This window comes from Eleutherodactylus coqui, chromosome 3, assembly GCF_035609145.1.
Source record: "Eleutherodactylus coqui strain aEleCoq1 chromosome 3, aEleCoq1.hap1, whole genome shotgun sequence".
Taxonomy (NCBI): domain Eukaryota; kingdom Metazoa; phylum Chordata; class Amphibia; order Anura; family Eleutherodactylidae; genus Eleutherodactylus; species Eleutherodactylus coqui.
This window is the reverse complement of record NC_089839.1, coordinates 146,218,868-146,233,637: the sequence shown is the minus strand read 5'-3', so window position 1 is coordinate 146,233,637 and position 14,770 is coordinate 146,218,868. Positions and strand designations below refer to the sequence as shown.

Sequence of the window (14,770 nt, the reverse complement as noted above, 5' to 3'; positions counted from 1 at the left end):
CCGTTACAGTACAGAGGGATTAGCCCTATCCCTATCTGTCTGGGATAATTTAGTGAATCCTGCACTGAGCAGGGGGGTTGGATCAGATGACCCTGAAGGTCCCTCCCAACTCTACCATTCTATGATAAACATATGAATCTTGCTAGTCGTTCAGTCGTTTGCCAGCTTTTAAATGTAATGCTTATTGTTCCACTTCGTGCGAATGATTTTCCGAATGATAATTGCTCCATCTTTAAATGGGGCAAAACCTAAAGATGGGGGAAGGGGGTAGTGGGCGACATAAGAGAAGAGGTCTGCCTCCTATGGACACTAAGCTAGAAGCGATTTAGCTCAGTGCCTGCAGGAGCACATCTCATGGGAAGAGATAACACTTTTGTTTAATGTCTGCCTCCTAATGACAGCAGCTATACCCAAGATCTCCATGTGTCCCCAATAACACCGATAAGAAATTCTATTTTGGTACAGCTCCTTCAAGCTGAATCTCACTAATGCCAATCCAGAAATCATGAGGTATTAAAACTTATCTAAAATTAGAAGATCATTTATACTAGAAAAAAGTAGGATAAATCGTATTTCAAGTTTTTTTTAATTTTTATTAAAACATTTCAGTCTGTTTGATTTTGACAGCAATGTGTTGGGAGGAGCAGATTGACCTTTTAAATATCTTGTGTATTTGAATTTCTTTCAAGGCTTCTGGCTCATCTTCTTCAAAGTTTTGTTTAGCTACAAAAGAAAAAAAAAATGTCAATGAAATAAGGACTGGTGTTCTAGGCATATTTAACGGTATGAAATTACTATAACCCCCCCCCTAGTAAGAACAGAGAATAGCACATTACAGTAAATTGTCCAAATGCAGTTACAATCAGTATTCAACTACACGGTCTTAAGAGTCAAAAGGGGGTTGAAGCCTCTTATCAGACTAGTTGAATGTGCCATTTGTAGATCTGTGCAGCTCTAGTAACCATTCAGTAATGCCCACGGAGTAAAGGGAGAAGTATAATGATGTGGTTTCCAAGGATTAGAATCCATTACAACATTGCAGTTCTGGAGTCAGCCAAGCCATTAATTGTAGTTCTACAGGGTGTCCCAGCTAATGCCATCACAAGGCAGACTTCACCGCATTGCTGATGCCATCAAGTTGTCAAATTCAAGTAGTTTAAAACATTACTTGCTGGATTAGGGGCTTATTTCATGCCGTTCCTGCAGTACAAGCAAGTTTCCCTGCTGTTTATTTAACCCCTTAGTGACTAGGCCTGTTTGCGCCTTAATGACCAAATAAGCTTTCCTTTTATTTTCATTGTTGCACTTTAAGAGCCATAACTTTTAGGTTTTTCCATTCACACAGCCGTAGGACAAGTTGTATTTTTTAATGGCATCATTTATTGGTACATATAAAAGCACTGTAAAACTTTTATTAGTTTTTTTTTTTCTAGGGGTATTGGGAAAAATAAAAGAAAACTCAGCCATGTGTTTTTTGGATTTCATTTTTACGGCGTTTAGTGTGCAAAATAATGTGAAAACAGTATTCTCTGGGTGAGCACGATTCTGACAATACCAAGTTAATAGTTTTTTTTTTTTTATAATTTTGCCATTTTTGTTGACACAAAAAAAACAACTTTTTTTTTTCTTCAAGATTCGCGTTTGTGTTGTCACATTTTAAGAGCCTTGGTATTTTGTATTTTTCCATCAACGGAGCTCTATGAGGGCTTGTTTTTTTTGTTCGATGAGCTCTAGCCTTCATTTATCCAATTTTTGGGAACATAACATTTTGATTGCTTTTTATTTCATTTTCTCTAGGGGCAAGATTAACAACATCTGCAATTCCGCCATTTTTTTTTACTTAGTGTACAATTCATACCACTTTTGTTTTGCAATTTTTTTATGCTTTTTAAAGCTAGCTCCAATCATGACTGTTTGTGGAGGTTCTCATCCCACCTGAAACAACTCTGGAGTCTTTGCTTCATACCCACAAAGGGGGGTGGAGGGTGGGTGTAATGTTATTTATACATTTTCAACATCATTTATCCTGAAATCTGACATTTTCACAATGACCACAGTTCCTTTTCCATAAAATTTACTATTCAGCAGTCGTTATTAGAGGTAGGAATATAATGAAAGACAATTATTTCCCATTTAGATGTGACGACAGTCGTCTAAACGAATGCACGGGTGCTGACGTCACTGTTAAGATTATCAGCGCTTGTGCATAGCGTTTAGACAGGTAGATCACCGCTGGCTTCTCGCTGGGCACTTCACATTCTATATGCGGGGAGTGTTTACACTCAGCGAAAAGTCATGCTGATTGAAAGTGAATGACCAGAGAACTGTAAACTAATAGTGCACAATGGCTGTGCGTTTAGACACAATGATTATCACGCAAATATGTTCGTTTGAACGAATTTTGAGAGATAATCGTCCAATGTAAATGGCCCTTAACCCCATTATAAAGCTTGGGGCAGATAAGACAAGAAACACCTGTTGTCAATGGTGTAAAGTCACTTCATCTCCTCCTGCCCCTGCTCTATACACAGGTCTCGAAGCAGATTTCCTGAGTGTTGCGAGAGCAGGCAAGATGCCTGCCCCTATGATCATGTGCAGAAAATAAAAGACACTCCCTTATAAGCACAAAAAGACAGATTAGATAAAGAAAGTTTCAGTATCTAGTTATACACCATAAGAAATAACAAATCTGGGTGACATTTCTTTAAGAAAACGTGGCTCCAAATCAAGAATCAGTATCTTTTCGGCTTCTAGCAATAAAACAGTGGACCAGCCAAGTTTAACAAACACTCACCTCTTCAAACTTGTGTATCTGTCGTATAAAGAAGTCGCCGTATCGTCGGGCAACTTTGGTATCTGCAATGTGAATCATGTCCTGAAAAGGAATGTAAGATATTACTTGTGAAAAACAGTGACCACATATTATACGATATTAGCATACTTCATCCACAAAGATATGAATACAAGAATTTAGAGTAAAATAAACCGTGAAGTTCTTCCATATTAAAGGTTTTAAAAGGACAAACAAAAAGCCTAATAATGTACCTTGTCTATATAGAAGTCCACTTCTGAGGCAGACTGGAACTCTCCCTCCAGCGCAGAAATGCCGCTAGTCCACACAAGGTTCTTCATCTTATGCTTGAAAACAAGCAGCTGAATTCTAAATTCCTGTTCTGGCAAATCCAAGAATCCTGCCAACTTGGCCACAGGCATTGTAGTATACAACTTTAGGAAGCTGAAACAAAATGCATTGTGTTAAAATGTAGTCTCCAACACCGAGATGTGAACTCGCACTGTGGTCTGTGTGGTGCACCCGTGACCCCTCTTTCTGTCTCTGTATTCACCCCCACATGCCATGTCCATAAGACAACATACAATGGAACATTCTGCAATTTGTCATTTCTTCCTTGGGAACACAGCAAGTAAAAAATATAAATCTTCATGTGAGTATGTGTGATGATGCAGAGGTATAATGTGGATATTTTCAGCTGCATACTCATGATTCATAAGCTAATCCTGTATATTCTTGCAGGCAGGCCGAACAGTATCTTAGACCAACAGTAAAAGGGAGACAAACCTGCGGATTGTGGACAGTTGTGCCTGCTGCTGAACTTCATCAAGAAAGACTTTGAGTTGTTGAAGATACGGTTCTTTGTGGTAGTTAGGGTGAACATTGTCATAGTTCGGGACCACCGGTGACAGGAACTTGGGGCAGGCGTAATTGAAGAGTTCTTCATAAATCTGTGCATCACTAAGTGAAAGACAATTACAACTGGTCAGAAATTCCGTAAACTCCAGCAGCACCACCTCACTCCGTAGGAGTTAGAAATGGTGAACCTGTCCTTTTTACAGATACTGAAAATGTTAGAAGCTGAGTTTTTTTTTCTTTTTTTTTTAAATGAAGTATGGGAAAAAAATGTTTTGTATGTTGAAACAGAAACAAAAAAATTAAACGTAAAATAAAAATCTAAATTAATATATTAAACTATAGAGGTAAATCAGTATACAATTTGCATGAGACTCTCAACTTACCCTTTCTGCATACGCAACATTTTGTCACCATATTTCTCTCTCAGCTGAGTGTGGATACTCTCATCTATGCGCATAGGGTACATTGTAAGGGCAATGGCCAGCAGCCCGTGCATCTGCTCATTCTGCTTGTTTATCTGTGCAAAAGAGATTCAAAAGTTCTTTGATCCAGTTGTCATTTACACTGATCAACCCTAACATTAAAACCAACCTGCCTATTATTTAGGGTCCCTTCCTGCCACCAAAACCCCTATGACCTATCAATGCCTAAACTTCACAAGACCTCTGAAGGTACCTCTCGTGGTGCCTAGTACCAAGACATTAGCAGCATATCCTTTAAGTCCTGTGGGTTGTGAGGATCCGTGGATCAGACTGGTTTTGCAACATCTGTGAGCTCTGGGGAATTTGGACGTCACTTCATCACCTTGAATTTTTGTCATGTTCTTCAAACCATTCCTAAACAATTTCTGTACTATGCAGGGCATATAATCTTGCTGAAAGAAGTAATACTGTTGCCATGAAGGAGTATAGTTGGTGTGTATGAGGTTTAGGTAGGTGGCACATGTCAAAAGTAATATCCAAATGACTGCCAGAAGCCAAGGTTTGCCTTCAGAACATTGCCCATAAATAGCATCACACAGCCTCCGCCAGCTTCTCTTCTTGCCATAGATTCTGGTGCAAACTCTTCCCAGGCACGTGATGCACACACCTGGCAGTCCATATGAGATGTGGTTCGTTAGATAAAGCCACCTTCTTCCATGGAGCAGCTCTGATGCTCACATGCCCATTGAAGGCACATTGGGTGGTGGACAGAACAACATGAGTACTCTGACCACCCGGAGCCATGTACCTCCATACGTAGCAAGCAGTGACAGCTTTCAATCATAGCCAGCAGTAACTTTTTCGGTAGCTCTTCTGTCAGACCACATAGGTTAGTTTTCATCCCCTACATGCATCAATGAGCCTTGATTGCCCATGACTGACAGTTTACTGGTTGTCCTTCCATGGTCCACTTTTGGTAGGTAACTACCAAACTATTGTATTTCCCCCATAGCCATGTATAGATGTGAACGCTGGACTGCGAAAAAAGCTGATATGAGGAGGATGTAGGTGTGGTGCTGGTGAAATCTGCTGCTTATACCCTGGACAGCAAGAGTAACAGAAGTCCTGAATTGTATAAGACCTGATATAACAAGATGTAGGGCAAGATGACCAGGCTCAGGATCACGGATTTGGCCATGTAATGCGAGCAAAGTCGCTTAAAAAATTTTTTTTTTAAAATCTATAATGCTTGGATAGATCAGAGATGACAAAAGACGACCCGGCCACCAAAGAAAAAGATGTCACAGCCGATACTAGCATGGATATCAAACAACTGAAAGAAGCTCGCCTTTAGGGTGGTCGAGAGTCGTGCACAACTAAACAGCTAACAACTACAATTGTATAGAGCACCCCACAAGACCTATATTCCAGGCCTTTTTAGGGGTCATTGACGCAAGACAATGTTATTCACGTCATGGCTGATTGGTATAGATCATGATTAAAAAAAAAAGGTAAAACGGAGAAAAAGGTACTCACCATTTCATACTTGTATGTGGTTCTCTGGAACATACTCTTGGTTCTCTGGATATACAGCAAGATATTGGCGAAAACACGAATAGCATCTTGATATCGTCGCATCATAAGGTATGCAAAACCCACATAGTAGTAAGTGGTCACCTGGCACTCGGGAACTCTGGAGTACATGCTCTGCAAGCAAAACACCACAAGTGCATTGTCATTGTGGATGTACATTTAATGTAGGTCATATCAAGCATGATCTAGACGTTTGGACTTCAAACTTTAACCCGTTTTGCGAATATCAAGCCTCTTTCAAACCTGACTAACCTTGCAAAATGCAGTTCTACCAGTGGGACCCCACAATCCCCTGTAATTGTCAGGGTTAAGGATAAGCTGTGTAATAAACGACTGACAGTAAAATCGACGGAAATCCTTGTTATGCAACACATCGAGTCCTCTACAGCGAGACTCACAGTGGCTCTCCGTTTTTGAGAAGAGTTGGGTGTCCTGATTGGGACAACCCCCCCCCCCCCCCCTCCTAATTAGTCATCTGACTTAATACGTTTAATGAAATGGGGCTGTCCAAAGTCTACAACTCTTTTTGACAGCCATCAACTTATGTAGTGCTTCCACAGGAGTTGTTTCAAAAGAGTTATCCAAGGTTTAAAATTGATGGCCAATCCTCAGGATAGGCCATGATTATCTGATCAGTGGGGTCCACCACTCCCCATTCACTTCCATGGGACAAATTTGCATTAACCAAAAATAGCTACTCTGACAAGACATAGCCCCTTCTGCAGATCGGTGGCAGACCCGGGCTGCAGACCCCCACCGTTCAAAAAAAAAATGGCCTATTCCAAGCATAGGCCATTCATTTTAAGGTATGGGCAAAACATATTGGATCTGTGCCATGGCCCTTAATTATATAAACTTTTATGTCACATGTATTACTTCACTGATCTGTGTGTTCTCCTTATTCCTATATTTTTTGGAAAATTAATAAAAATTTTGAATTTAAAAAAAAAAACAAACATATGGATAACCGTCAATGATGCATAGAAGTGTGGACATACAGCACTCTAGCCGCAGACTTCCGAAATCTCAGCTTCGTAACCGCATTGTTTAAAATATAAAGCAATTTTTAACCTTCAATTAAGGCCGAATGCAGACTGCGAGATTTTCGCAGCGGGATGCGAACCTGTGCTCCTGCAGTGACCTCTGGCTTACCTGTACGGCATCTTCACTCCGCGCAGTGCAGAGCCGACACGTCAGTGTTGACGTGGTCGTGTGAGACTCGCACTGAAATAGGACATGCTGCGAGTTCCACCCCACAAGCGGATTATCACAGTTGATTTCCGCTCGTGGGCATGGAAATGCCTTTTTTTTTTCAATGCATGTCCCATGGGGGTGTAATTGCTGCGAAATCCGGAGATCCGGATCCCGCAGTGCAAATATGCCTGTGTGCATTAGGCCTAACTAAGTATTTTCATCTGCAAGAGATTTCGAAAAATCTGTATGTACTAAGTGTGTTCACACATGGTAGATTTGTTGTTTCTCAAGATGAGGTTAAAAAGAAAAATAATCTAACTGAATTATCCCACCGCAATGGATCTACAAGGTTTTACCCTTACAGTAGAGATCAAGTAATATTAACCCCCTTTCCCTTGCAGCAACTTTTTAGTTTTTAAATCCCTACCTTGAAAGAGCCCTAACATTTTTCCATTGACACAACAGTATGAGGGCTGGAATTTTGTGACCTGGATTTTCTTGTAATAGCACCACTTAATTTATTGAGAAACCTTTAGAAGATTTTTTTTGGTTGCCGGTAACAACAGTGCGTACCCATTGAAAGCAATGGGAGAACTCTGCGATCCTCTACTGCGGCTGTGACACTTGCGGCAGGGAATTACCTGCATTCCCGAAGTGATGCGAGGCGGTTTTCACATGAAAACACCTCGCATCCACAGGGTTTTCACATGGATGGCGAACAGAATATGGGGGTGGGATTCATGGACGCATATCGCGCTCACCCACGTGAAGTTAGCCCTAGTAAGTGCAGCATCTAAGATATTAATTGCCCAAGATTCAGTTATCTCCATTCTCTTCTATGTAACACAGCCAGCATCTGCTGGGTTTGGAGTGGAATCAAGTCCACTCGATACAGCCCCCTGCAAATCTGACGTACATGTACCTCAGATGTTGGGAAAGGGTTAAAAAAGCCAAACCTAAACTGGAACAGACACAAAACCAATATTTTTAATTAGATATTAAAGTTAAAACGCAAAACAATGCTTCCAGATCTAAAGATAACAATTGGGCTTTGATGACTTCATCATCATCCAAAAGTCATGAGTTTGCCATTTAAAATAAAGAAAAATGGCAAAATGTGCGTTATGATTGGGGCTTTAGATCAGACTTCTGATTTATTTTCCCTTGAACCAATAGTCATGCAGTCTCCATAACAGTAAAGGTAGATGGTACCTTCTTGTTGAGCTCAATGTTTTCTAATACTTTAATAGCTTGGTAGTAGTCTCCAAGCAGTGAGTGCAGACGCAGCAGTCCAACCAAGCTGAAGTATCCAAGCATCTTGTATAGTGAATGTCTTCCATATTCTCCAGCTACACTTTCTGGGTCACCTGAGGGGGAGAAAAAAAATTAAACAAAAGTCTTCATGTGATAAATTGCACAAGTTACTGACGCCCATAGTGAAAGGTCAATCCTTGCCGTTTGAGACTAAACAGACTTAAAGGGGCTGCTTACAGGTTATGCAGAAGTCTCCCATGCACCACTTGTCTTGTGCCGCGCTTCATGCACAGAGCTGAAAAGTGGCTCCAACATGGCAAATCATCCAAGGCACCAACTTTTCAGATATAAAAGTTTAATCCTTATCAATCTTCTCCAGTAACATTCTGGCCATAATTGGCCTTTATCAAGCCAAATAGTGTGGACAAAAAGACAGGCACTATTTGGGTAGATAAAGGCCAATAATGGCCAGAATGTTATTGGATATCTTTTATGAAGAAGATTACTAAAGATCAAACTTTAAATCTGAGAAGCTGGTGCGTTCAACGATTCGACGTATTGTGGAGACCAGAGGATGGAAAGCAAGGATGGTGTACAACAATAATTACCATCCAACCTGGAAAATCCTCTACAGCTCCAGCACTGCTGGTCACGGTTGCTCTTCTGCAGCAACGACATGGTAAGTACCTGCACATACCACTGCAGCCAATCAGCGGACAGTGACTGGATGCAGCAGTCATGTACAGGAAATCACAGAGTATTTTCCAGGCAGGGTAGTTGTATAACATCCTGCTTTTGGCTCCACTTTGAAATTGTACAGATTGGGAGCACGACAGGCACATGAGCCAGAGAACCAAACAAGAGTCATCCAATATACACTACTACAATGCAGATATATCACAACAGCCTATATAGTGTTATAAGATGTTCTGGTTCCCTCACCTCCACTGGTGTAAATCTCCAGCTGGCGGTTAATGTTGGATTTATCCACTAGAGAGTGTAAGACATTAAGAACGCTGTGAACGTTCCAGATCTTGGGGTTGGAACGCAGGAATTCAATTTCTTCCTCTGACTTCTTTGCAGTCTTACACCGATACTGACTGAATGACTGAAACTGAAAAGTGCAGAAGATTTAAACCAAACAAGAAGAGATCAGAAACTGGTTGATCAAACACAGAAAAGCAGAAAACATTGGGAGAAAGTCCACAGAAAAGTAACTGTACCTGGTAAATGAACTCATCAATAATATCCCACAACCACTGGTTAGGCAACTCCAAGGGTGCTGGACCATCTGCATCTACAAGGAAGCCATCAGTGTTAATAAAATTAATGAAGTGATCAAGTCCACAGACAAAACATATAGTTCTGAAGTAAACCTTTAGCAACAAGACAAACTTACTTAGAATGTAGTTGAAGAGATTGCAGTAATTGTAGTAAGATTCAAAACGCTGCTCCAATGTGGGTCCTCCCTAGCAAAAGGAGAAGAATCATGGGGTTACTGCATCACACCAAATACACATGCACTGGAGCCTGAAAGGAACATGAAAAAAATGGATGCTTACGCTGACTTTGGCGTAGATGTGTCTATAATATAGTTCCTTATAGAGAATTAAGAACACTGCATCTAAAAGAGAATAAATCACATTCATTTTAGCAGATAGAATTCTAAATTATAACAGTCAGAATGGCTTTCAAAATACCACCTGTCTGTATGCGAGTTATGTCATATAATCAGTCACCGGGGACTCTAAGCGCCGCCCCTGATCACATGACATCGATGTCATCACAGGTCCTAAAACATGCAGAGCCTGAAAACAGTCGTGTGCTTACAGGACCTGTGATGATGTCACCGTCATGTGATCAGGGTCAGAGCTCAGAGAGCATATTAGCCTTTTACTCCCCACTTTTACACGAGCCAACCTAAACAACCAATCACCGTGAATCAGCCAACCCAAATAACCAATCACGGGGAATGAGTAAATCCAAAAAACCAATCAGGTTGCAAATGGTGTGGATTTGGGGAGTAATACAGATATATGCGCTCAGAGACCCGGTGATTGATCACATGACGGTGACATCACAGGTCTTTCAAGCACATGGCTGCTGTCCAGCTGGTTGAGAGACAGTTTCACACCTCTATGGAGATTCCAATAAATGACACCTTACAAATGTCCACATACATAGCTGACCAGCAACATTGAAGCATAGTCCTTCACCACCATCATCACATCTCCTGAACGTGATATCAGGTCATCTCAAGTGCTAATGCCGCCAACACTAGTCGAGTCGTCATCTAATTGTGAACTGTTGTTTAGTATTGAAAGACAGGAGATTGCAACACTCATTTCAGAGACCTTTTGAATCAATAAAACTATTACCTGGTGGTTGCTATGGACAACTGCATCACTTTTCCCAAGTTTTAATAAATCTCCCTGACTGATCTAAGTCTTTGACATTTCAGCCTCTGAACATATAGGTTCAAATACTTTCGTAAGTCACACAATCTTCCCCGCAGGCTGTAAAGATGAACACCTACCATTGCCAACTTGAGGAGCAATTGCTTCAGCTTCAGGCCATGGGGAATTCTTGAAGAAACGTTCAGTTAACTTTGTCCAGCTGCAATGAGAAGAGAGAAGTGTCACATTCAAAAGAAACCCGTGGAGCAATATATAGGGGATGTGTGCATAGTACTCTGCAACTTTGCAAATGCCAAAAAATATTCCCCTTGGTGGAGAAGGTTAATCAGTCAGGAAGTCCATCCCAGTTTTTCATGCACAAACAAAAGTGGTGGCTCAGGAAATGCAGTAAGGGAATTTGGAGCTTCATACATACAGCATCTGAGCATTATAAGGTAGCAGCTGCAAAGCATAATCTGTAATATGAACCTCCATGCTGCAGAACATCATTACCTGTTTTCATAGATATCTTGTATCTCGTAAACCTTCTGGTCAATGACATCACTGGACACTCTGCTGGCTTGGAGCTCATACACCTTCTGATCGATCAGGTCAGACACAGTCTTGTGGAAGTACTGAATGAAGTTCTTGATAACTTCCGGGATGACTTGATACGTTTGCTGCTCATACTGGCGTTCATATGCCAAGTCCTGCTTCGGGTCACCTATGATATGATGGAGGGGAGGGGAGAGGGGGGTAAGGATTATATCACCAAAAGGAAAAATGGGTACCAGAAAAAAAAATTCAAACAATTTGCAATTCAACATGTTTCCTTCTGCGAGTACAGTTTATTGTGAATTTACGTTAAAAAGGTTATCTGGGGACGTAGTATTGTGTAAAACCTTGCAGCAGTAATAAAAAAATAAAAAAAAAAAAAAAAAAAAAAAAAATCACAGAATACATACTCACCCTTCCCTGTTCCCCTGCTGGTTCTAATACCAGGTACAGGGAACCGGTGAGGCAGTCTCGGACAAAAGGGCCATGTGACTGCGGCAGCCACCCACTGACTCCCTTCAGCTGGTGATTAGACGCAGCGCTCATGTGACCCCTTGTCATGTCGTCATCACTTCTTTGCGAGAAGTGAAGTTCAGCAGGGACTAGAGAGCTGGCAGCGGTGGGAAACGGGGAAGAGCGAGTATGTATTCTGTGATTTTACTGCTGCAAGAAGCTTAGTAAGGTTTTACACGTCACTATGTCCCCATATAACACCTTTAAATGTAAAAAGACAGCAGATTTAAAGGGGTTGTTCTGTTACTGGACAGCATGCCTCTTTTAGTGCTCCCGATGCTGAATTAAAAAGAGAGCAGTACTTACCTGCTCCCTGCCGTTGCGATCTAGTACTGCAACCCCGCTGTTGTCCCAGTGTTTGTTGCAACAGATATCACTGGTAGTAAGGTGACAGCTGCAGCGTCAATGTTCATTCTCCTCCTGGCATAAGAACTCACGTACTGAGAACAGTACACTGCAGCCTCTGATTGGCTGGAGTGATCAGCTGACTTCCACTATCATGTTACAACAAACGTTGGTACCACAGCGGGGCTGCAGCACTAGATCGCAGCGGAAGTGAACAGGTAAGTTATGTTCCCCCTATTTTCGTACAAGAGACACTAAAAGGCGCATCCAGTAACTGAACAACCCCTTTAAATCAACCTAACTTTTTAGAATGCACCAAAAACTAAAACAATGGTTTAAAAAAGGCACAAAAAGTGTCTTCACTTCTAGAACAGTTAAAGGACACATTGAGAGCAAATAGTAACAAGCCACAGAATACATTACACAGAGCATACATCAATGTATCATGTGCAGCAAAACCAATACAGAAAATCATAAAGTACTAAATAACAAAATATCAAATCTTTGTTAATGCAGCCAGCAATAAAGGCTTCCATCCTGCTTGCTGTGACTTGGCCCAGGCACAAGTACTCAACTACATGCATGATAGATGTCATATAGACACATCACAGCCATACAGAAATATCTGCATGCAGCCACAACCAGGAGACAAACATCTACATTCAGGGAACACAATAGATTTACACCATGTTTATTTTCTTATATCCCTGTAGGGGACTTGAACCTGCGATCCTAGGATCGCTCCGATAATACACTGCTGTACTTCTGTATTGTAGTGTATTTCTTTTAATTGGCAATATCAACCAGGGCAGACCCAGAGACCACTGTCGGACGTATGGTTGCCATGCAAATGGATGGCAGAGGGCCAATGACATCGCAGAGGGGGGTCCGTCTCTTAGGCCAGGCTCACACGAATGCAGTTGAATTGCATATTATGGCGGGCTCCCACGGGCGTAATTTACTAGTGTACTACAAGCACATAATATGCTGTGAACAGAATCAATTACAGTACATTGATTTTCATTGATACACTTGCCTATATCCGTTGCAGATAATACGCGCATAAAAAGAGCGCAGTATGTTCTATTTTACAGCGTTTTATGTGCTATAAAGCCATATTACTCTATGGGCGCGTAATACACGCTGTACACACACAGTTATATTGCATATGTGTGCCGCTTATACGCAACAACACTAAGCGACAAGACGGGAAACAAAAAAAAATAATTATGAAAACAAGTAAGACTGTGCATGACAGCGTCAGTAAGATAATCTGTTGTGCGCAGTTCAAAAATCACTGCCATTTGTGGCGATACGCCGGCTCGCACAGTGGTAAAACGCAGCATTATACACATACGCTAGGGTGAGCCCGGCCATACGCACATATAAAGCGCGTCAATTCAAAGTACATTGATTTTCACTGTTCCACTCACACTTGCGTATATTTATTGCGTATGTTACGTGCGTAAAAACAACACAGCATGTTCTATTTTAACGCATAAGAGCACTAATGCTTCCTATGGGTGCGTTCCGAACGCAGTGCGTACACAGCTACATTACGTAGGTGCCGCGTTCGTTTTAACGCACCGTTGCCAGGAGAGACACAAAGGAAATGCAAAACAAAAGTAACCAGGAAGTTGGTGAACTATGGTGGGCGTAAAATACTTTGTTCGCACGCAAGCATACACGAGCAAAAACGTGCCGATGCGCTGTACTACACGCCAGGAAAAGGCTGCGACTCTTATGCAGAGTATTACGACAGGGTCGTGTGAGTCCAGCCTTAATCAACAACACACCATGGCCAACATAGAGCACAAGGGGTTAATGGCAGGGATCAGCGTCATCTCCGGTCCGGGGCTCTGCAGTGGGCCCCACCGTGGATACTGCAGACAGAACCTCTGAGCCCACGCCATGCATCCACGGTTACCCCATCGTGCTGATGAGGTGCGCGTACGTCACCATACCTAGGAGGCAGTGAGCAGATGCTACACACCTGTGTGACTATCGTAGTCCGCCTGGTAGCTGTACGGGTCGTAGGAGGTCTGCTGCAAGACAGAAGAGACAACACACGTCAGGACTAAGGGAGCGGCCATATACAATGGGATTAAGTCGCGGTATATAAACTCCTGGGCTATTTTATCGCACAGTTACTCACATCGTATTCCTCGTACGACATGATGACGTCTGCAGTCTCCACCGGGTCGATCACCGGCAACTACAGCGCGCACCGGAAGCGGGAAAGAGAGCAACTTCCGGCGACGTCGTATTACGGTTTTTCCGGCGCCTCGCTCATCCAATCAGCGCTGCTCTTGCATCCCCATCTTCCTTGTCATCCTCCTGCTGATTGGCTGCAGTTATCCACGCCCATTAAACGCAGTAGTGCGTGTGTACAGCTGCAGCACATGGAGAGCAGCGCTTTATCAGCGGGACTGATTTAGCCTGGCCTTGTTGCGCACGGACGACTAACAAGGTGCGCCCGAGGTTCTCGGACTTCCGGTGTAGCACGCAGTTTGTACATACCGCAGCTATAGAATACATTTAGGTGAATTACAAACCCCAAGCTCCTCTGCACACAAAATACAGGACATGTGCTTAACCCTTCCACTGCCGAGCTTTCATTTTCATTTTTTTTCACCTCACTTTCAAAAAAAGTCCCATCGCTTATTCCTCTGGATGCGTGCCTGCTTGAGGGCTTCGGTTTTTGTTATTTTGTGGGACGAGTTGTGTTTTTGAATGGCAGCATACAGCGTGTTTCTAAAACCATTCTCCAGTTCTTTCCGTTAAGTTGCACCGGACTCCTGGATCCCCTGCAGGCCGCTCCTCTCCAGGCTTCTCTTTTCTCCATGGCT

At 42.2% G+C, this 14,770-nt stretch overlaps 1 protein-coding gene across 3 annotated transcripts; it reads right to left on the bottom strand.

The window, feature by feature from the left end:
• Window positions 1-572: 572 nt before the first annotated feature.
• Window positions 573-14,209, bottom strand: EIF3L (eukaryotic translation initiation factor 3 subunit L). 3 transcript variants are annotated; one of them, XM_066596249.1, is made up of 15 exons: window positions 14,077-14,209; window positions 13,915-13,966; window positions 11,022-11,232; window positions 10,649-10,728; window positions 9,675-9,736; window positions 9,512-9,581; window positions 9,336-9,409; window positions 9,055-9,226; window positions 8,071-8,225; window positions 5,608-5,778; window positions 4,033-4,166; window positions 3,578-3,751; window positions 3,046-3,235; window positions 2,795-2,875; window positions 573-723 (listed from the first exon to the last, which is right to left on the bottom strand). In XM_066596249.1, the coding sequence occupies exons 1-15, from the start codon at window positions 14,095-14,097 to the stop codon at window positions 685-687; spliced, it is 1,686 nt and encodes a 561-aa protein (XP_066452346.1). In that variant the 5' UTR covers window positions 14,098-14,209; the 3' UTR covers window positions 573-684. The 3 variants fall into 3 exon arrangements, with proteins under 3 accessions (XP_066452346.1, XP_066452347.1, XP_066452348.1); XM_066596250.1 differs by having other exon boundaries at window positions 13,915-13,963; window positions 14,077-14,174; XM_066596251.1 differs by lacking the exons at window positions 10,649-10,728; window positions 13,915-13,966; window positions 14,077-14,209 and having other exon boundaries at window positions 11,022-11,231.
• Between the last annotated feature and the right edge of the window lie 561 nt (window positions 14,210-14,770).